The 23,072-nt window shown below is 39.9% G+C and overlaps 1 protein-coding gene across 1 annotated transcript; it reads right to left on the minus strand.

Moving 5' to 3' along the window:
- Positions 1–216: 216 nt before the first annotated feature.
- On the minus strand, positions 217–22,053 carry LOC134223441 (L-dopachrome tautomerase yellow-f2-like). The gene is made up of 5 exons (XM_062702591.1): positions 21,816–22,053; positions 21,551–21,753; positions 21,360–21,465; positions 670–1,328; positions 217–611 (listed from the first exon to the last, which is right to left on the minus strand). The coding sequence occupies exons 1-5, from the start codon at positions 21,934–21,936 to the stop codon at positions 309–311; spliced, it is 1,392 nt and encodes a 463-aa protein (XP_062558575.1). The 5' UTR covers positions 21,937–22,053; the 3' UTR covers positions 217–308.
- Positions 22,054–23,072: the final 1,019 nt, after the last annotated feature.

Consider the following 23,072-nt stretch of genomic DNA (forward strand, 5'->3'; position numbering starts at 1 on the left):
TGGATAAAATATGTATTCGTCTGATATTGTTGTATGACTTCTTTCTGTTAAAGTAGTAGGAGAAATGACGGCTTTGGTAGGGTTTGTTCTATTATTGTCAGGGGGTTTTTGTTGACCAAATTTTATGAAATTTGGTCAACAAAAACCCCCCTGACAATAATAGAACAAAACCTGCCAAAGCCGTCATTTCCCATATCTAAATGATGAATAAAATCGTTCATTTTATGTGTGAGTATTTATTTTCGGTATTATCAATCATGTCAATTTCTCGTCTAGTCATCCAAATCACACCCACTTCGTTCATCATCTCATGGTCTACGTCCTGGGGGCTTCCTCTTGTCTTCAGATCCCCATCCACCGTATGGGCCACCACCTGGTCCGTATTTGTCCTTGTACTCCACGAACGTAACTCGGTCAGCATTCTGTTCTCCACCGAAACGCATTCCATGGTCTACATTAGGCGGAACGGACGGGTCACAAACGGTACCCTTGATGACTTCCTTAATGTTAGCGCGCCAGATGTGGAAGTTGAACTCCTCCAGACTCAGCTGGGTGTACAGCAGTTTGATGATCGAGTTGGACATAAACCACACGTACCCATCTTGATCGACCTGCGGGGAAATGAGAGTTGTGTCGAGCCAGTACTTACATCAGAAAACAAAAACTTACCGCTAGATCATTCGGGTAGACAATATCCTGATCGTTCTTATAAACGATGGCCATATTTTGCGGGGCAAATGGCTTCCTGGTATCCCAACAGCTGACGGCGTTCAGTTGGATTAGGGCGAAAAAGATGACGCCCGTTTCTGGGTGGAAACCGTGAATGCTAGATTGGGAATGTGCCCCACGATAGCCCAGCAGTTGGAAGTCATTGCCATGGTAGCTTCGCTTGGAAGCCGTCTCATTGCGCAGCACAGCGGTCGACACGGTAAACTCGGAATTACTGGACAGGGCGTGGAAGTAGGCCGTGCGGAACTTGGTCACCGGATCCGGGTTGCTCAGTGCGATCGAGAAAAGACCATCATCCCACGCGAACGGGATGCCCTGGATGTTGTAGTCACCCTCCAGCGGGTTAAGGAAGAAATAGTTATGGAGGAAGCGCCACGATTTTTGGTTCACGTGGTCGTACACCACCATACGGTAGGTCTGCAGATCGGAAATGTAGACGAAGACCTTCGAGCAATCGTCCGGATCGACGTCCAGGGTGATGGAGGTGAGACCATAGCCAGTATCTACGTCTTTTTGGGGAATTTCATAGCGGCTGAGCGGTTGGTTGGTCTTTAAATCGATGGACCAAACTGATGGTCGCTGAACGACGGTGAAGTTTCCTGTGGAAGAGTGGCGAAGAAATGGTTACCTATAGCTAGTGCTGTTGTCATTATGTTTTCTTAAATCACACAAAGTTTTTAAATTTCCGCATGTGCTAAGACAAGATGAGACAAGACAAGATCATACGAAGTTTTTAAATTTCCAATTTAAAAATATGTTTTTTAATAATGTCTGTAATCAATCCTTGTGGGGCTTTCCTTAGCTTACAAAGCAGTAAAATATGTAGCTTAGCGTGGCTCAAATTAGTATGGGAAAAACTTTTTTCCATTTTTTGATAGGCCGCCCTCTTGTTCGGTTCTATTTGATGTCTTGATGCTCTGGACAAAATTTCAGCCAAATCGGTCAACGTTTGGGCGGTGCTAAACTTGTTGGAAGTTTATAAGCAAAAATGTATGCAGAAACATCCAAAAACAGTAAATTGCAGTTGGACGGCACAACTTACGATGAAGAACTATGATACTCATTCAAATCTTGAAGAATTTAATACAGAATGTTATGCAGAAAACCGCGAGAAGATTAGAGAAGATCGATACCGTATTTCCTTAGGCGAGGGCTTAGTTGGTTGGTGATATGTTAATCGTATGGGATCGACAATCTTTTCAGCAGCTCATCGGTTGGTGTCAGTGTTGTTAGTTCGTTTCGGCATAGATTCCTTTCATTTTTGTAGACGATTGCTGGTATAGAACGAATGACCTTGTAGTGCTACAACCTGCATTTCAAGCTAGCAAAGGAGAATCCGGAATTATTCGACTTATTCTTGAAAAAGGTAAAGAGGGCGAATCAGATCGGAAGAGGAGACTGCACAAGAAAAAAAAATATACATCTTGCGAGGGAAATCAACAGAGGTAGTCCCACAGTACAGATCATAGGATTCGTGATTAACCGTTCGACGCAACAGTTCATGGAGCAACAACTAGCCTACATCTACAAGAGACTAGGGTATGCCTTAACACCGAAAACAGATGTAGAACAGATCATCGAGGATATGGAGACACCAATTACCCGAAACATCGAGCAACAGAATCAGAATACAGTGAGGAACATCGTAGCAGACGCCATCACAGGAGCACAGCACGGGGCAATGAAACATGATGGGCATGGGAGGAGAAATCTGAAGGAGCTGAAGGCGAAACCAGTCTACTATTCTTCTTCTTATTATTATTGGCATTACATCCCTACACTGGGACAGAGCCGCCTCGCAGCTTAGTGTTCATTAAGCACTTCCACAGTTATTCACTGCGAGGTTTCTTAGCCAAGTTACCATTTTGCATTCGTATATCATGAGGCTAACACGATGATACCTAATGCCCAGGGAAGTCGAGACAATTTCCAATCCGAAAATTGCCTAGACCGGCACCGGGAATCGAACCCAGCCACCCTCAGCATGGTCTTGCTTTGTAGTCGCGCGTCTTACCGCACGGCTAAGGAGGGCCCTCCAGTCTACTATATAAAACCAAACAAGGGCAACGCAGGTGTGATTTTGGATAAAGTGGACTACGACGTACAGATCTGTTGATCAACCAATAGATCTTGGCGTTACTTTGGACACAAAGTTGAAGGAAAACTCGCATTATGCGTCAATAATATGTAAGGCAAATCGTCAGTTCGGTTCATCTCTAGAACCGCCAAACATTTTACAGATGCACACTGTTTCGCAGCTCTCTATTATTCGCATGTACGACCCATCCTGAAAAACGCTTCCAACCAAATTACGTGGCATGGAATTTGCGAATTGAGCGAGTCCAAAAACGGTTCGTGCGGGTTGCTTTGTGGAATCTGCCATGGCGTGATCCATTGAACCTACCAACTTATCCCGATAGATGCCAACTACTTGGTCTCGAAACCCTCGATTGGAGGAGATTCAGCAAGCAGACATCGACTGTCAACACCTTTTATCTTTACTGAATCGTCGTGCATCTGGAAGATTTTTAAGGCAACGCACATTGATGCAACAAGGATTTCACCAAACTGGTTATGGATATAATCAGTTCATTTGCGCAATGATAGGAGCTTCCAAATCGGTTGAATCAGTGTTTGATTTTGGATTGTTAGTAGAATACGAAGATTACATTTAGATTAGTAATTTTCCACGTTATTAATTATGATCAGATCTTATCAGATGAATTATATAATTATAAATAAATAATAAACACATGAAGAAAATCAACGAATTACCATACAGGCATTTGAGATTGGATCCGCTACCATGATTAATAAGACTAACGAACGGATAAAAGAATAAAAGAGTGTAAGGTCATCGGAGAAGCGCGAGTGAAGACAGTAAACCCGGTGTGGTGCTACCAAGGATTGAAGGATTACCATAATATTTCACAAACCCGGCAAGGATATGCGAGATATAGTTTCATCATTCCACCTGGCCAATTGGTTAGTGAAGGAGTTCCAAAGTATGCCAAAACCATTCCCCGGCAGAACAATCATCAACACCCAAGACTTCGCCCAGCAGCTGTTGGAATTACGACGCATCGAAGAAGAGAACAAAATGGTATCATTAGATGTAACGGCATTGTTCCCAAGCGTTCCAGTGAAAGACGCTCTGAATCTTCTGGAGGATTGGCTGCTAAGACAAAGGACGGAAACAGCATGGCGAGGAAAAGGTTGGTTCGTACGCGCCAGCAGAAAGTCACCGTTGTATCCGGCACGTGGAGATTTCAGCAATTTGGTTACCAACCGACGGTTAGTCACAGGAACACTGACGTTACATCAAATCTGACAATCGCGATTGCACCAACCGGGAGGCAGAAGTTTCCAGTTAGGAGGCCAGAGTCAGGTAACTAGGTAGGTTCAGTCAGGGAAGTTCAGTGCGGAATTCGATAGGGACAACACGTCCAAGGGTAGGATAATTAAAATTCTAAAACATCAAATGTTGAATCATGAATGCATAAATAGTGAATGTGAATCGGACTTAGTTTATTTTTAAACTTTACCACGTGTATGACAACGTAATTATACTCATCGAACCTTTCGTATCAAAATAAAATGACAGCATTTCATCAAATGATCCACAGTAGCAGACTATGCAGACGATACCCCTGAGCGAAAAATAAATTACAACACATTTAGAAAATAATAAAGATCAAGGACTATACGAGCAATCGTCTACTAATAGAAGGAACACTATGTGCACTGTGAAGAGAATATTGTCTCATAATTAATTTTAATATCAAATGTTCAGGGTCTGTCTCATTTGGAGAATATTAAACTTAAAAGTGACAGTTCGAAAATTAGCAAATAACCCGGTAATAAGAATGGCTGGTGCTGCCCAGCAATTCCAATAAGACGTCGATGCAAAATGATTCGATATCTGTCAAAAGTAATCTTGCTCTGCGAGCAGGGTTTTTTGATAATTATTGAAATGTCACTTTTAAGTTTAATTTCAGATTAATTCTCCAAATGAGACAGACCTTAATGCAACTACAAGAAGCTTAAACTACCCAATTAAGGCATTCATTCTGTATGCAACGAAAGTCGACCGACAGTTTATCCCTTGATAAAGGCCCAATACACGCTACCGAAACGTCGGGCACAAGAACTATTTTTTAAAATATTCACCAAAAACCAGCATTTAATATAAAATATGTCAAAAGGCTTGGAAAAAAGTATTCGCGGATAAGCTTATTACTTCAGAGAATGTTTCATGAACTAGTTTTTAGTAATCCACATCCAGTTCTTTGGAATTAACAACATCCTTCAAGTAATTAGGAATTGAGTTGCCAACTTTTATGTATGGATGATATTTTATTCTATTGGTAGGGGAGGAGGTTCGGTTGTGGGCACCGTTCGGTTATGGGCACCCCTATGTATCTTTTGACAGATAAGAGATGCTGTCATTCTGACAACCGTCATTTGTTTGCTATAACAGCATGATGTTTTGTGCTGAATATAAAACCGGATGGGCATCTCTACTTTGAACTAGAAACAAATAAATTTTTCGTTCAAGAAAAACAACACGAAAGTTATTTTGGCCTTTTTCAAAGTGTCATAAATTAAAGGATTTAATTCAAAAAGTGAGTTCTAATGCGTATTTACACAGTAAATTTAATCTATTTTGAGGCCCAATGTCGATTGCCATCAAAATTTCAGCGCGAATTTTTTTTTCTTCTCGTTCCAAAAAGGCTGTGAAATTCGGTTGTGGGCACCTTTATTGGATCGGTTATGGGCACCCTCATTTTATTGATAAATCATTCAATATCGTTTTACTTGTCCCTTAACTTATTTTTAATAACGTTTTAAGGCAGTTTTTATAATTAGTGACATAATTGTTCGAAATAATTAGTTTATTTAATATTTTTGTTCTTTGGGCATGTCTAGTCATTATACACACACTTTTTGGAACAAAGCGTTGACCGATTTGCTTGCAACAAGTTGCATTCGACGGGGAATGCTTTCCCATTGTTTCCTATTGAAAATTGGTCAGATCGGACTATGGGATCAAAATTTATGGCCAAAATATTATTTTTTTGAAATGAACGAGAAAGGCACTATTGCCGCTAGGGTGATTAATCAGGATTTTTTTGACTGTGATGCATACCAATAAAACGTAAATCAATGAAAAATTAAAACCCATTTACCTAAAGTGCTATTTTAGACCTTTCTTATGTGATTTTTGCATCCTCCTTAATGCACCGAGGAAGGCATCATCACTGCTAGGTGAATTGATTTGAGTTTTTTTAGCGTCTCCTAGCTTTTAGAATGAATAAACTATTCCTTGTCTTTAAATCTGGGTGGGTTTTATTCATGCTTCTTTATTTTTAGCTAAGTTTTCAAGGGTGCCCACAACCGAACCACGAAATGAAAATGTCCAAAAATGTCAAATTTTCTAAATTGTCAATATTTTTTTCTAAATCGATGAAATCATATTAATTTCTTTGCTAGTAGTAAGGTTATAAGTTTAGCTTTCGATTGCTATGCAAATGTCGACATAAGATCAACCAGGGCCAAAGTTATGGACCAAAAAACACAAAAGGGTGCCCACAACCGAACCTCCTCCCCTAATACAGGGAACACGTAATAAAGCTTTTGTGAAACGTAGTGAAAATGAATTTCAATAAGTGCCTGTGCAAAACGGCACCTAAACCAATTTTTTTTTCATAATTTTTGGAGAATTGATCAGTAAACTGAATACCTCCAAATAAGCGCATTAACTTACTAATAAAATGTCTCGAAGACTCCATTACGCTAAATAAAATAAAAAAGATAGTATTGAATAAACGCGCTAAAAACACGATTGTGCGCCGGTTCAAATTAGTAGAAAACCGAAGAATTTTCAGAATTTAACAAATAACACACAGTTAAAATTCCGGGAATATCAAGACTACATTCCAAGGAAATTTTCGTGAAAATTTTGTAGAATTTAAAATTTCCCGGTAATACCTCAAAAACTCTCCAAATCTCTCCGTGAAAATTCCGATGCTTTTCTTAAAAATTTCGTTGAACAATCATCCGTTGAAATCAAAAGAATTTCCTTCTAAATTCTAAAAATTTTCCCGTCAAAATGAAAGTTAATATTTTCCCGTGAAAAAATTAAAGAATTACTTTGAATTTCCAGAGAAGTTGCTGCCGAAAATCAAAAGATATTCTATTAGAATCTGCAAAAAAAAATCTAAGTGGAAATTTTGAAAACATTTCGAAAGTTGTTATAGAATTTTACTGCTCCATACAATGACAATTTTCTGGTGAAATCCATGATAGTTTTAAGCCAAAGTTCAGACTATTACTTTATTGAAATTCTTTTAGATTTTGTGAAGAAATTCAAGAAATTCGCTCGTTAGTCCTGACAAAAAAAATCCGAACTTTGCATAAAGCTCCCGAATTGTTTTCCCAAAAAAAAAAAGAATAAATAAAATAAAAAGTCTACGTAGACTTTTGGTGTATGGGGGGTAGCCTTTCATAGACACTGGTCGACAGTAAATTTGTATTCGTGACGCTTATGTGTTGCATTTGCTGTTTTTGACCTCTAGAATCGACTGCACAGATAAACATATGTTGTGATTTTAAATTTATTTTCATGCACATATTTGGAGCATGCAAATTAACGCAATATTCAATCAATCTTACTGCTCTCTTAAATAGAAATAAATTTAAACTATGCTTGCCTGTAAATTTCAGTCAAATTTAATTGAATATCAAATGTTAATTCATTGGTTGAGATTAACTGCAATTTCACACGTCGTTGAATTTTCAAAACTATTTGATGTGTGGTTACTGGCATTAGTTTCCGAGATTGGTAACAAAATTGGAGAAGTTTCGTCGCTTTAATGGTGTTGAAGTCATTTTTATGTTTGCATGATTGCATATTCATAGAAGTTGGTAGGCAGCGATGTTGAAAACTGTTCAGCACAACATAAGCATAATTAACAGCATATGGAAACGCATGGTACTTCTATGCAATGATTCGTCTTGAGACTGAACTTTTTATGCAATTTTCACCTAATCCGTTTATTTAAATAAAATGTACAAGTGTGTTCATTGCTTTTGTATGGCAACTTGTATTAAGAGAAACCTGAACCTAATTACTTGTTGAGAAGTACATGTTTTTGGTTAACATGTCAAATAGTGCGATCAAGAAATCATGGGAATCATGATTTAAAACATCTGATTCCCGATCGTCTTCTAAGCGATTCTCACGATCGTTTCACGGTTGTCTTATCCAAACTCATCTGATCTGGTTTCCTGAAGGTTGCTAGTTTGTTATGTTCCTAGCGATGCTCATTTTTCCCAACTGCGGTAGATCCGGTAGACCAATTGATCTGTACTCTAGAACAATTTGGAGAACCTAGAACATGTGCATTGAACGAATCTGAACTGCATATAACACGCAGAGGTTCTATGGACTGGTAATGGGAATGGGACGGGGAATAAAACACGAGTTGCAACAGCTGTTGAGAAAACCATCCACACCGCGAAAATCGGAAGATTGCGATGGACCGGGCAAGTAGCCAGAATGATGGACAATAGTTCGGTAAAAATGGTTCTTGAGGGGAAGCCGACGGGCACAAGAAGGCGAGATGTGCAGCGAGTACAGGAGATAAATCAGGTGGAAGACGATTTTCGGACCATCCGCAGATTCATTTCATTTTTTTTATTCAGACTAAGGCCGAAGTGGCCTGTGTGGTATATAAGAGTCTTCTCCATTCGGCTCGGTCCATGGCTACACGTCGCCAACCACGCAGTCTACGGAGGGTCCGCAAGTCATCTTCCACCTGACCTTTTTTTTTTGTTCTTCATTATAGTGATTTTTAAGTGGGTACAAAGTTCATCACTTTCTTCCACCTGATCAATCCACCTTGCCCGCTGCGCACCTCGCCTTCTTGTGCCCGTCGGATCGTTATCGAGAACCATTTTCACCGGGTTACTGTCCGACATTCTGGCTACGTGCCCGGCCCACCGCAGTCGTCCGATTTTCGCGGTGTGAACGATGGATGGTTCTCCCAACAGCTGATGCAACTCGTGGTTCATTCGCCTCCTTTACGTACCGTCCGCCATCTGCACCCCACCATAGATGGTACGCAGCACTTTCCTTTCGAAAACTCCGAGTGCGCGTTGGTCCTCCACGGGCATCGTCCAGGTCTCGTGTCCGTAGAGGACTACCGGTCTAATGAGCGTTTTGTAGATTGTCAGTTTGGTACGGCGGCGAACTCTATTCGATCGGAGCGTCTTGCGGAGTCCAAAGTATGTACGATTTCCAGCCACTATGCGTCTCCGAATTTCTCTGCTGGTATCATTTTCGGCAGTCACCAGTGAGCCCAAGTAAACAAATTCTTCTACCACCTCGATTTCGTCACCACTGATGCAAACTCGCAGTGGGTAGCACACATTGTCTTCTCTTGAACCTCTTCCTATCATGTACTTGAAAATTGTACCACTCGTGTTCATCCCTGCTCTTCGTATTAACCCTTCCAAAGCGATGTTGAATAGAGAGAATGCCCCTAAAACTTGAACTACGCACATCACCCGATCCATCGTCGCTTTGACCAACCGTGTTAGTTTATCCGGAAATCCGTGTTCGTGCATTAGCTGCCATAGCTGGTCCCGATCGATTGTATCATATGCAGTTTTGAAGTCGATGAATGATGATGTGTGGGCACGTTGTATTCGCGGCATTTCTGTAGTACTTGGCGAATAACGAACACCTGGTCCGTGGTAGAGCGTTCGCCCATAAAACCCGCCTGGTACTGCCCCATGGACTCCCTTGCAATTAGTGCTAGTCGACGGCATAAAATTTGGGAGAGTTTCTTGTACGCGGCGTTCATGTGATTGCGCGGTAGTTGCTACAATCCAGCTTATCGCCCTTTTTGTAGATGGGACACACGACACCTTCCATCCACTCCTGCGGCAAAACTTCCTCCTCTCAAATCTTGGTAATGATGACCCAGTGCAGCGCTCTAGCCAGTGCCTCACCACCGTGTTTAAATAGCTCTCCTGGTAGCTGGTCAACCCCATAGACTTTGTTGTTCTTCAGCCGGCCAATCTCCTCCTGGATTTCCTGGAGATTCGGAGCCGGTAGAATTATGTCCTGCGCGCGTTCCCCCAGGTCCATCACCATACCGCCATCTTCGTCTGTCACATCGCCATTCAGGTGCTCTTCGTAGTGCTGCCGCCACCTTTGCATCACCTTACGCTCGTTGGTAAGAAGGTTCCTGTTTATGTCCTTACACATATCAGGCTGTGGCACGTGGCCTTTACGTGAACGGTTCAACTTCTCATAGAACTTTCGTGTGTTATTAGCGCGGTACAGTTGCTCCGTCTCTTCAAGGTCTCGATCTTCTTGCTGACGCTTTTTCCTCCAGAAATCGAGTTTTGTCTGTTCCGCGCCTGTTTATATCGTGCGGTGTTGCAGCAATCTCGCCCATGCTGCATTCTTCTATTCTACTAACTGCTCACATTCGCCGTCATACCAGTCGTTTCTCTGATCCGGGAGCACCGTGCCAAGTGCAGCGGTTGCGGTGCTACCAATGGCGGATCGAATATCTCTCCAGCTATCTTCAAGAGACGCTGCGCCTAGCTGCTCTTCCCTTGGGAGTGCCACTTCCAGCTGCTGCGCGTAGTCTTGGGCTAGTCTACCGTCTTGTAGCCGCCCAATGTTTAGCCGCGGCGGACGACGCGTGTTGTACACCGTCGAGAGTTTTGAGCGCAGGCATACTGCAACGAGGTAGTAGTCGGATTCAATATTCGCACTGCGGTAAGTGCGGACGTTCGTGATGTCGGAGAAGAATTTACCGTCGATTAGAACGTGGTCGATTTTGTTTTCCGTTTCTTGGTTAGGTGATCTCCATGTGGCCTTGTGGATATTTTTGCGGGGAAAGAAGGTGCTTCGGACTACCATTCCGCGGGAGACTGCGAAGTTTATGCATCGTTGGCCGTTGTCATTCGATACGGTGTGCAGACTATCCGGTCCGATGACCGGTCTATACATTTCCTCCCTTCCTACCTGTGCGCTCATGTCACCGATGACGATTTTGACGTCCCGCAGTGGGTATCCATTGTATGTCTGCTCCAGCTGTGCGTAGAACGCTTCTTTCTCGTCGTCGGGTCTCCCTTCGGGTGGGCAGTCCACGTTGATGATGCTATAGTTGAAGAAACGGCCTTTAATCCTCAGCTTGTTCATACTTGCGTTGATTGGCTGCCACCCAATCACGCGTTGGCGCATCTTACCCAGCACTATGAAGCCGGTTCCCAGCTCGTTGGTGGTGCCACAGATTTGGTAGAAGGCACCCGCTCGATGCCCGCTTTTCCACACTTTCTGTCCTGTCCAGCAAATCTCCTGCAGCGCCACGACGTCGAAGTTGCGGGGATGCAATTCATCGTAGATCATCCTGTCGCAACCTGCGAAACCTAGCGACTTGCAGTTCCATGTTCCAAGCTTCCAATCGTGATCCTTTATTCGTTGCCTAGGTCTTTGCCGATTATATCGAGTCGCATTATCTCTTATATTGTTCGTAATTATTGGTTTTCCAGGCGGCTTATTGGGCCTGCGCAAACCTCCTGTCTCGTCGGAGGGCCGTCGTGTCAGTGCTGTTTAGCGTCTCACCTCAAACCAGGACTTGGGCTTGTGCGCTTTGAGCGGCACACGGTCGCTTTGGTGGGGCCTACTTGCGGATACATGCAGCTTTTTTTAGGAATTTAACAGGGCCCGCTGTCAAACCCCACCACATCCTAGGCAAGCCCCACAACTCGCAGATGGCCTGGGGAGGGATCGCCAAGCCCTTGGACATAGTCCCTGCTGCCCCATCCGCAGATAGATACCGCATTTCCGCTTTTTAAAAGAAATTATTCATGGGGTATAGAATCCGTTCTTTATCATAGCAGCTTGCGAAAAAAGTCTCTCGCGGTATGCTACATATATCGTATATGTATACAGAGACGATACTTAGTGAGAGACTTTGTAATTCTCTTTTGGATTCAAACCCTGCCCACAAGTAATGCTAGGTGGCAGCTCCTGGGGGATCAGGGTACTAGCAGAGAGGGTAACTCTACTAACCTTCCGCTACTTGGGTGGGTTTAGTGGGTCGGCCTTCTGTCAACCCCATTTCCTGAGTGATAATTTCAGGTGTCTGTTTGCAGATTTGCCTTCATCCCTCTACATAAAAAAAAGGCCAGGAGGCAGCTGTTTCCAGTTGGGAGGCCAGAGCCAAATAATTAGGTAGTTTCAGTCAGGGCAGTTCAGTGCGGAATTCGATAGGGACAACAACAGGTCAAAAAGTAGATTAATTAAAATTGTAAAACATCAAGTGTAAAACTATAAATGAATAAATAGTGAATGTGAATCGGGCTTAGTTTTTTTTAAACTTTATCACGTTCATGACAACGTAATTATTCATCGAACCATTCGTATCAAAATAAAATGACAGCATTTCATCACATGATCCACAGTAGCAGAATATGCAGACGATACACCTGAGCAAAAAAGAAATTACAACATATTTTGGAAACAGTGAAGATCAAGGGATATCAAGAGAGGACTATACGAGCAATCGTCTACAAAAAGGAAAGTACACTATGTGCAGAGAATATTGTCTCATAATTAATTTTATTATCAAATGTTTAATGCAACTACAAGAAGCTCCTACTACCCAATTAAGGTATTCATTCTGTATGTAACGAAAGTCGGCCAACAGCTTATCCCTTGATACATGTCCAATACACGGCACCGAAACCATCCGTCTTAGAAAAAAAAAATATTTTAAGCTCTTTTTAGTAGAATGTATTCAACCGTCTAAGACGAGTCTAGTACTTTTCATTTTATTCCACTACGTTTTGTTATCTTTGCAGATACGTATTTCGACCTCACAGTTGAGGAAAGTAGTTGAGACACTGAAGACGACCTCACAGTTGAGGTCGAAATACGTATCTGCAAAGATAACAAAACGTAGTGGAATTAAATGGAAAGTACTAGGCTCGTCTTAGACGGTAGCCGTCTTAATTAAATTGACTGACAATAATCAGCATCACACCCCGAAATGCCTCAGTAGTGGCGTGTTGTAGTGCCTTCACTGCTACTCGTCGCATCGTCGATGACGACATCGAAGCACGAAGACTTCATACTATTATTCTTCTAGCGGCAGCTGCCATGTGAAGATTTTTTTTTGAAAGCTTTGCAATAATGAATTCGAAGTATGTACTGTATGAAGGCGTTATAAGTGTTATCGATACTTTTATGTTATCAGAGTTTCTACTATTTGTTTGATTGGGAAGCCATTCTGTTCTCAGTCGGTCTATAATGACTTGCAATCAATTATGTGAAGAAGTCACGACGGAAATCTTCATTACTTTTGGCTGCGCGGCTATCTTCGTTGTAGGCATGCGGCACGAAGAAACCGAAAAAGTGCTGTGTTGTTCATTGCTATGACGAAGACTATATTTTTTTTCGCTTTCTTCATACGACGGGAATGACTACTGTCAGCCCTAGATGTCGGAAACAGATCCCAATTCCTTTAATTATTATTTCAACGCTATTTTGCACATTTACAGTCAAAATTTCGAAGTAAAGGGTCTTATCCATAATGCCATCTGCCAAAGACATTATTTTCCAAGTGCCAAATGGATTGAACAAGTTGCTACAATTGAGCGCGAATTGAACGCATCCTCATTCAACTAACTTGAACGAAAAGAAAACTTAACATATTCAATTTTTGGAAAGTCAATTGAATTCAACTTAGTTGTACAAATCACTTGCCCTGTTAAAACTAGTTTGTACTATTCCTTCTAATTCCACCACTTTATTATAATTTTTAAAGATATGAATTTCAACCTTCAACGTCACTTAGGGGAAATTACGGCTTTGGCAGGTTTTGTTCTAACGGGCTTGGTGGTCATATGGTCATACGCCTCATACGTGGGTTCAATTCCAGGTCCCGTTCCATTCCTCCTACTTTGTATCTTTTCATATATTTCTCATGTTCTAGCAATCGCTAGAACTGGAAATGGGCTTTCACACCGTTTCCATCTTCTATCCCTATACCTACAACTTGATTAGTTCTAGCAGGTAACTGTTAGAATTCGAAATGAGCCAAAAAGCTCGTTTCGGCATCCAATTAGAATATACTTCCACCTTTTCATTACTATCACATTGGCAACCCGTTAACCAAGACGAACCTCTGCCGTAAAACCTAAACCCCCAGATTCCAATAAAATTCCGCAGGAACTCGTGGCGATTGCAGAGGTGTTCTCGGCTTGCAGTGGGCGAGTGACTCAATTCCTTCCCATCCCCGATAACCGTGAGGACGTGGCCAGCGCTGTTATCGACCATCCAAAATACTAGAGCTTTCGAACTGTGCACATTTGAGGTTTGAGAGCAAATCTCATGCTTCCATCCATTGGGTTCCCTGTGTAATTGCGATTGTTCTGGTCGATCACGGAGTGTCATCATGCTCATGCTCATTATGGCTTTGGCAGGTTTTGTTCTATTATTGTCAGGGGGTTTTCTATTACTAATTATGCTCAAATTTGTCCTAAACATTCTTTGCATGTCAAAGAATTTTATGGCCAAACTTCATAAAAATTCGTCTACAAAAAACCCCTGACAATAATAGAAAAAAAAACTGCCAAAGCCGTAATCTCCCCTACTTGACTCTTAAGTAAATAAGTTGAATCAAGTACGAAACATAGAAGACGACCTTACTGTCGAAATACGTATCTGTGAAGTTACAATAAAGAAGTGATGTCAGAAGAAATAGTACAAACTCTTATGGCACGTGATTAAACCTTCTTTCAAAAACAATCAGTGGTTGACTGTTGATAAACATGCAGCATTTTTGTAAAGCATAAAGCTCATAAAACTTAAATTGAGAAACATTGCCGCAACGGTCCCGCGATCGTTGAGGAGAGCGATAGTTGTTGACCTATTTCGAATACCAGAAGCAGACATCATCTGAGAGCGGACAGCGGATCGTTAAATCATAATCTATACAGTCGCTCTACCTTTACCCTATCTGCTTCGTCGCGGTTCGGTTTATGTTTTTGTCGCGGGCACAACCGATGTTCGGCGGAAAGGTGTCCGAGGTTATCAACTCGCGATGGCTGTTTTGTTGTGTACCTATTTACTACACTAAATCATCCGCTTTTCCGCCATAGGAACCAAAACTAGTGAGTGGTTAAGGTTGGTGGAACGTACGCAAGATGAATGCACGCTTTGGTACTAGGTAGGAAGTAGCATCTCGCACGGAAATACCCGCTTTCGACGAGGAGATTTTGAGTGAAATCCCGGGTTTAACCGGTAAACCGGTTGGAATGGTTTTTGAAGACTCGGCTACTTTGCATTTCTGACTGGAAATGGGAGCTTGGGTAAGGTTGGCCTCCGAGACTAATTAGCGTGAATTGAAACATTATTCATTTTTGAAGCTAGTAAACAAAGTGTTTGCTGTTTTTAATTTATGAATATTTCGTAATGTCCATTATTTCAACTTTGAACATTTTTTTAAAATTAATTAGCACCTCTCATGTTTATTATTATTATTTGAGTATGAATTGCATTTTTTATAATGGAATATTTAGTGGGTGGAATCAAAATTTTCACATATGAATTAAAGGTAAAGACTGGTGGCTTTTTACAAACATTCGAAAATTTTTATATTATGTATAAAATACATATCTATCATATATGTAGCCTTTACTATGGGTTGAGTCAACACTTGGAAACGGAAGAAATGAAGAAAATCCATCCAGCCGTTTTCGAGTTATCGGATACGAACACAGACCATTTTATTTTTATTATATAGAAGAATAAGAAGATTGATAACAGATCCATTCATGAGCACGATGTGACGATGTGCAAGATCCCGCTCTATCGTAGAACAGTATGCGAGATCATCGTCTTCAAGATTTTGTCCAATGGAGTCTGAATGCAACTTAACTGGATTATAGTTTAAAAAATCCTCATTTTTTTGTCAAATTCACCTCAGTCAATAAATTCAAAGAATCTATGAACCCGAAAAACGGAATATTTTATTTGCTTGAAATTAATCTGTTCGTAATTTTCAAATCATTTGGAAATTGAAATTATAAAATAAATGTTGCGTTCCGTAGCTCAGTGGTGTTTAGGTTAGACCAGGATTCTTCCTATGGTCAGGTTGAGGAAATTTATGAAGCTTCTCAGAATATAACTGCCGTTCTACACATAATTGTCCCATGTACATAGGAAATCCTAGCAAACATGGGACAAATATGCGTATGACGGCAGATAAGGAGTCTACACTATTTACGTAATGGATGAGGTTGGGAGGTCTATCTTATTCTTATCCAGAAAATGCTTTACGTAACTAGCCTAGTAAGCCTAGTATGCTGCTCATAAGGAAAGCGATCAATAAAATTTGCTTTAATTATTGAAAAAAAATTACAGCTTAATTGGAAGGAATATTTTTACTGCTGAAAGCAATTTCAGTAGCGGAATAATTCCTTGACCATTCCTTGCCGTATCTATTCGCTCAGTACTTTTGAAGTCCATACACTTTAATAAAGAATTAAAAAAAAAAAAATAAAGAAAATAAAAATTTTTGAAGTCCATACTATAGATTTGTCGTGACCAAGGATGTTAACGATCATTCAGTAATTTGCGTTCGATCATTTAGTAGTTTGTCAATAACATATTCCAGAAGCTGAATTTCAAAATATGGGTCATTCCATACCAAGTGACCGAACCACTTGTAATCGACTTTCACCGATTTTAATCAAATTCCGTGGATTTGTTTATCCATCGATTATATGTAAAAATCCAAATTTATTTGATGATTGGACAACCCCTCGGCAAATGGGAGCACCCCCGTTTTTGACGATTTGTAAAAACCATATTTTTGAACAACTCATATCTCGGACAGTTTTTAAGCTACAAATAACTTTTTTTTATGCATTTTGAAGAGAATTCTTCAAACTTTTTGAGAAAAATATCTATTTTGAGTAGAAGTGTTGCCAACTCTATTGTTTTCGCGTTTTAAGCATAAAATCGTATTTTTCTGCCAATGAGTATATTTTTATTTGGAAAATAACACCAGCATCGTGTTCTCCAGAAAATTTTGTATAAGAAACACTCGAAACTCCAAGGTACTATGAGCCGTTCTCATATGGTTCATATGGAACTTGTCAATCACATAAGATTTTGTTATGCATATCGAACCTTTGCCTTTTATGGAATTGCCAAGAATGCGAAGATATTGTTTCCTTCAAATAAATTGTAAAACATGTAACTTGAGCCTTTGAATAGAAAATAATGTACTTGGCAACATTGTCACTTTGTCACTTTGGAAGGAATAGCTTTTCTGTATTGTTGTAGAGCGTACCATTAAACTATTACTCACATAGATACTATATTATTTCACCTGCTATGGAAAGATTTTTTTTAAATTTTAAACACATTTATTAGTTTCGAAAGCTCTCGGCTCATATGCCGTTGAGCGTTACGGAGCCGAAATCTTTATACTATTTTATTCTTACAAAATAACGTTAGATTAAGTGAACCGAAAGACTCGTGTTTTAATCTGGATTAGGGAATACAGTATCACAGTAGGGAATGAGGAAACGAATTATACTAAATTTATGACGATGATGAAAACATTGATGCAGTTCTTGTTTCATTACTGTTACGGGACATAGAAATGAAACAAGAATTTCATAACCGTTAAACAAACATTTTCTTAAAAACAACAAAGGAAAGACATACGAGAGGCAATTACGACAAAAGAAACGATATGGTTATCTAAAAAACCCTGATTAATTTACCTAGCGGTAATGGTGCCTTTCTCGTGCAATATGGAAATAGTATTTTGACCATAACTTTTGAGCCCATGATTCCAACCAGTAAAATTTTAATAGGAAACAATGGGCCAGGATTTCCCGTAAAATGCAACATGGTGCAAACAAATCGATTTAGGGCAATCCCCTAAATAGTGGATGAGACTATTTAGGACACACACATACATACACATACACACACAGACATCATCTCAATTCGTTGAGTTGAGTCGATTGGTATACAACACTATGGGTCTCCCGCCTTCTATAAAAAGATTGTTTTTGGAGTGAACATAAAGCCTTTCGGTACACTTAGTGTACGAGAAAGGTAAAAATAAATTAGCTCATAAGGAAGTAGACGTTCACTATGTTATTGGCAAATCATTATGTAAATGGTATTTGTACGTATTTTGACGTATTTTGTAGCTATATAAAAGGAAGAAAAAGACCTTAATGTCAATACTAGTCCACTAGAGCAGAATTATCCACGAAAAGTTTTTATCTTACTACTACTTTATCAAACCCACACTTCACAGCACGCAAATGTGATTTGACGATAGCCATGAGCTCTCTCTCACTCACCATGTAATCAAAAATTGTCAACTGTGTGTGTATATTATCAAAGTATGAAAACAGTAGACCAAAATCAAACATCATAAAAATGGTCTTCTTTGAGATAATGATTTTATTTGCTGAATTTTGAAAATAAATGGATAATATTTGCTGTTTAATGGCCAATATACTTTCGCTATATTTTTTACATTTTTTACTCCTAGAGAATTCAGATTTTCGTAAACCATGTTGTTCCCGAACGTCAGAACAAACACCGTCTTTTTAGTTGCAAACTTAGCAGCTTCAAGCTGAAATATAATTTAATGGCAAATTCAGTATACAGATACAGAGACAGGTACAGTTATAAACTTACATTATCAGTGTTTTACAGTTTTATCTTAGGTCCGCGTTTCAATCCGTCTATTCAATTTAATCGGTCCTACTGTAAATCATATTTTAGGTTACGTTTGGTAATTTCAATAACTGTATGTTACAGTTTACATGTTCAATTTCAAATAATCACTCAGAAGCGGTAACGAATCTGACCTACCTCAACTAATTTTACGGTTCTCCACTTACTGCGTGGGAAATGAATTAGCGACCGGAATTCACTATAATGCGGTACCTGAAGTGCACAAATTTCGTAATCAGTTCAATAAATTCTGTATAATTTCACTATGGTCTGTCACTCACTAATAGCAGCTAATTTAACTACTGTATTCGTACTTTCTGACTTTACAGTAATAACTTGATCTGAAACCAATTGTGATTCAGTATCAAATGTGCTCACTCACGATGCTGGGCTTTGTCTACTATTGCTATTCTTCTGTGCAGTCAATACTGTTGTTGTTTGTGGGACAGTCTGCTGGGCGAGAATCGCCCAGATGCGAGGGAACGGACAGTGGTTTCACAGTCATTTCGCCGTCGACAGTGCTGCCGGTAACACATGTGACATATTGCTTTAATTTTTAATAGTTGACCCTAAGGATGCCGAAAATCTCCAGAATCTGCAGAAGAAGGAGCCTTGCTGGAACGACGACCAAAATTGTTTATTCTACCAGAACTGCCAAACTACGTGTACCAATAATTCAACTGAGTGTTTTTTCAAAAATTTTAATCATTTAGTGCTGAACAAATTGTAGTTATTCAGATTAATTTTTAATGGAAAATTCTGGAAAGAGAAATGTTTTTTCCGTCTAACAAGGACAGTGGGATCAAAGCCCACCGAAGGGGCGGTTACTCTCCAATATGCATAATCGAGTTTCAGACCTAGTAAGGACAGTTGACCAGATAGTGCTAGCAGAAACATTGATTTCTTGCATATGATTTCAACAATCAATCTTCAAAGCGTTATAATATTTCCAGCAATGCTTATTCTTCAGCAAACTCTTTCAGCATCTCTCAGTATTGAGTCAGATGATTAAATTAACGAAAAACTAAATCCGCTAGGAGCAAAAATGCAAATAAATACATTTTTCCATACTAATCTCCATATAAATTTCAAACGCGATGCTGTAAGTGGGGAAGCAACCAATCGAGCTGTGTATGTGTGTTATGTACGTGTCAATACGTATATGTGTGTATGTTCGGAAATCAGTAAAAAAATGTTCACAGTGAAAAAAGGACTTTTCATTTTTAAAATCCTGTATCTCAAAGTCGGAACATAGTACCTCGGGGTTTTAAGTGTTTCCAATGTAAAAATGGTCAAAGAACACGTTGGTGAGGTTATTTCCTGAATAAAAATATACTCATTGGGTAAAAAATGCGTTTTTCACACAAAAACTTAAAAATTGTTCATTTGGCAACACTGCACATCAACAAATTATTTTTTTATAAATTCCTTGAAAAATCTTCTTTCGAATGGTTACCTTAGATTCATTATAGACCTCACAGTTCCAGAGATATGTACAAAACAATATGATGAGTTTCATACATTTGTCCGAAAAGGGGGATGGTCTTATTAATCGTGGGGAGGTCCAATCACCACGAAATTTTGGTTTTTGGGGTATAACCCATATATAAACAATTGGTCAAAATTTCATTCAATTCTAAGAATGTCGATTGAACGTTTGCATTTTTTCTCGGTCACTTCATATGGAATGACCCATATGTTGTATGGTGGACGTCTTAGGCTCTGTCTCATTTCCCGAATTAAATTTAATTTTACTTAAAACTGACAGTTCAAAAATTAAAAAATCACCCGGCCATAAGAATGGCTGCGTGCTACCCAGCAAATCCAATAAGACATCGATCAAGAATGATTCGATATGTGTCAAAAGTAATCCTGCTCATCCAGCAGGGTTATTCGATAATTATTGAACTGTCACTTCTAAGTTTAATTTGAGTTTAATTATCCAATTGAGACAGACCCTTAGTGCGAAGGTTTTTCTACAACTTTGCCCAATGTTTCGTTATTAGAATTCAACTAATAACAGAGTTTAGAGCGCTAGTTGCAGTAACTCAAACTAAATGATTGGAATTTTGTTATCATTTAGTCTAAGTTACTAAAACTATAGCTATAACTCCGTTACTAGTGGAATTCAAACAACGAACCATTAGGCAGAGTTGTAGAAAAACCTTCGCACTAGAAGTCCACCATACAACATATTTTAAAATTCAGCTTCTGGAATGTGTTATTGACAAACTACTAAATGATCGAACGCAAATTACTGAATGATCGTTAAAATCCTTGGTCGTGACTATTAATTACCACATGATACAGGTTCGAATTTATTAATAGTAACTTAGAAGTCTAAGAAATGGTTAACTGATATACTGATCAACACTGGATTTGATTCTTTTTATTCGAATTATTCGCGTGTCTTATTCAATGAACAACTCCGGTTGCTGTGACAACAAACTATTCTGCGGAAATCAATAAACAGTATTGCCATGTTTATCTATCTATGTCTGCTAAATTGATGGCGGATCAGCAGAGAAACAGACATTTATTCTAATAGGAATTGTCGATGTGCACATCCTATCCAAAATTGTTCTAAAGCCACATTCATAAATTGCACTGACAAAAATACTCTAAACTTTTCTCTAATCTGATACGACTAGTAGATGCGAGAAACAGCTCAAAGTGACATCGAAAACATATCAAGTTGCAGACTATCGAATAAGGCTCTGATTTGCTTGCTATATTAGTCAATTTCTTTTGGAATAAATCTTACAATTTCCATACACACCACCTACACAATTTAGTTTGAGAACCACTGATTTAATCGCGCACTTACCGGGAATTTCCATCATGCCGGTATCGACGAACCAGAGTCGATCGCACCGATCAACACGAGGACGATAGACGGTAACCAATCGGTTCGCATCGGGTTGCAGATCAGCCTGTCGAGATATCGGAAGCATGGGATCAGTCGCCGCATTATAGACATCACACAGTTGCACACAAATTACGCATCGAAAAACCTACCCGCAGTTCATTAAGCTCGAAGCTAGGGTACGGTTTCAGAACCGGATTAGCGATAGGCAACGGGCCGTCTAACTCAACGACGTTCAACGTCGACGGAATACCCCAGCGTCGGCGTGGAACCGTAACGAAAACACGATTCTTATAGTGGACGCCACTCATCGGGACGTTGTTGATCGGAATGTAGCCATCTGGCGCGGAGAGAACTGCGGACGAAAGTCGTTACATGCTTGTGGAATGAGGGACATGATCGAAGGTGGACACTAACCGCTTTCTGGGACGTCGAACTCTACTTTTTGCCACTTCAGAACTTCCTCGACCTGTCGTTGGCCGCTGACCGTGGCAAGGGCAGCGAACGCCACTATGCTCACGAACACGAGGCGCACCATACCGGAGCAACAAATTGTGAACTTACTTTAAAACACTTATCACCGGTAACTTGCCAGCGGTCGAAAGAGGAAACACTTCTGATCTAGTTCGAGTCTTGCAGCCGACTGATGGCGATCGGTTACCGGGTGAGCGATTATACATCAGTTCCGAAGTTCCGATGATGGAGAGAAGAGCGAGGATCGTGCCGTGCGTGCATTCGTACAGTGATCAAATAAATCGAATTTAGGCAGAAGAGAGGATCATGATAGGAGTTTCAGTTTCAATATAGGACTAAAATTTGATTGTCTCTATCTAATTAATACTTATCATGACTTCTTGCCCGATGTAATACGGTTAATTGTTCAGCATTGTCATACGTAAGCATTGTTTTGCATTTCTTATGTAGGCATGACTGTAGTGTACTTCTGAGATCGCATTCAACTTCTTATCGCTACCCAAAAGTAAGTGGCACATAAGTGTTTCAGTACATATTTATTACCAATGAATCAATAAATGTGTCTGATTATTCTTCCTAATTAGGAAACAAACATTTCTAAGTCTCCTCTCATACAGTTTGCGGTTGCATATCACAACCGTAAAACCTGATCACCCACGTAGCAGACGCATCGAAGTGACAACAAACATCCCAAAACAAGTCGTGGAAAAAACAGAGCTTTTATGAAACCAGTTTCAGTAAGTTTCAGATACCTCAACAGAGAACGGGGATGATATTCACTCGTATTTTATTTCACCAAAGAAGCCGCACATTTTGCCTTCTGCTTTGTTGTTGCATGGTTTGATCTGGTTGTGAAGAGAGTAATCCATTACCTATACCTACTTAGTGTGACTGTGAATATCTGGTTTTATGAGTTCAGTGAACGAATTAACAAGAATACATACACGCTAAAAATGAACTACTCAAAATTGAGTCGAATCCAACTCATTTTCATTAAAAACGGGACAACTCAAAATTTGAGTAATATATACTACTTCAATAAAATAATGATTTCGCAAAAGTTAAGCTTGGCCTTCCATCAATTTTTAATACGACAGATGCGAATCAAGTTTATCTATCTATGTAAGTGCATTTTACGACAAACAGACTCCTAGTTTAAGTGCAATCATCATTTTATTGAAGTAGTATCTTTTACTCAAA

The sequence above is a fragment of the Armigeres subalbatus genome, chromosome 1 (assembly GCF_024139115.2).
Source record: "Armigeres subalbatus isolate Guangzhou_Male chromosome 1, GZ_Asu_2, whole genome shotgun sequence".
Taxonomy (NCBI): Eukaryota; Metazoa; Arthropoda; class Insecta; order Diptera; family Culicidae; genus Armigeres; species Armigeres subalbatus.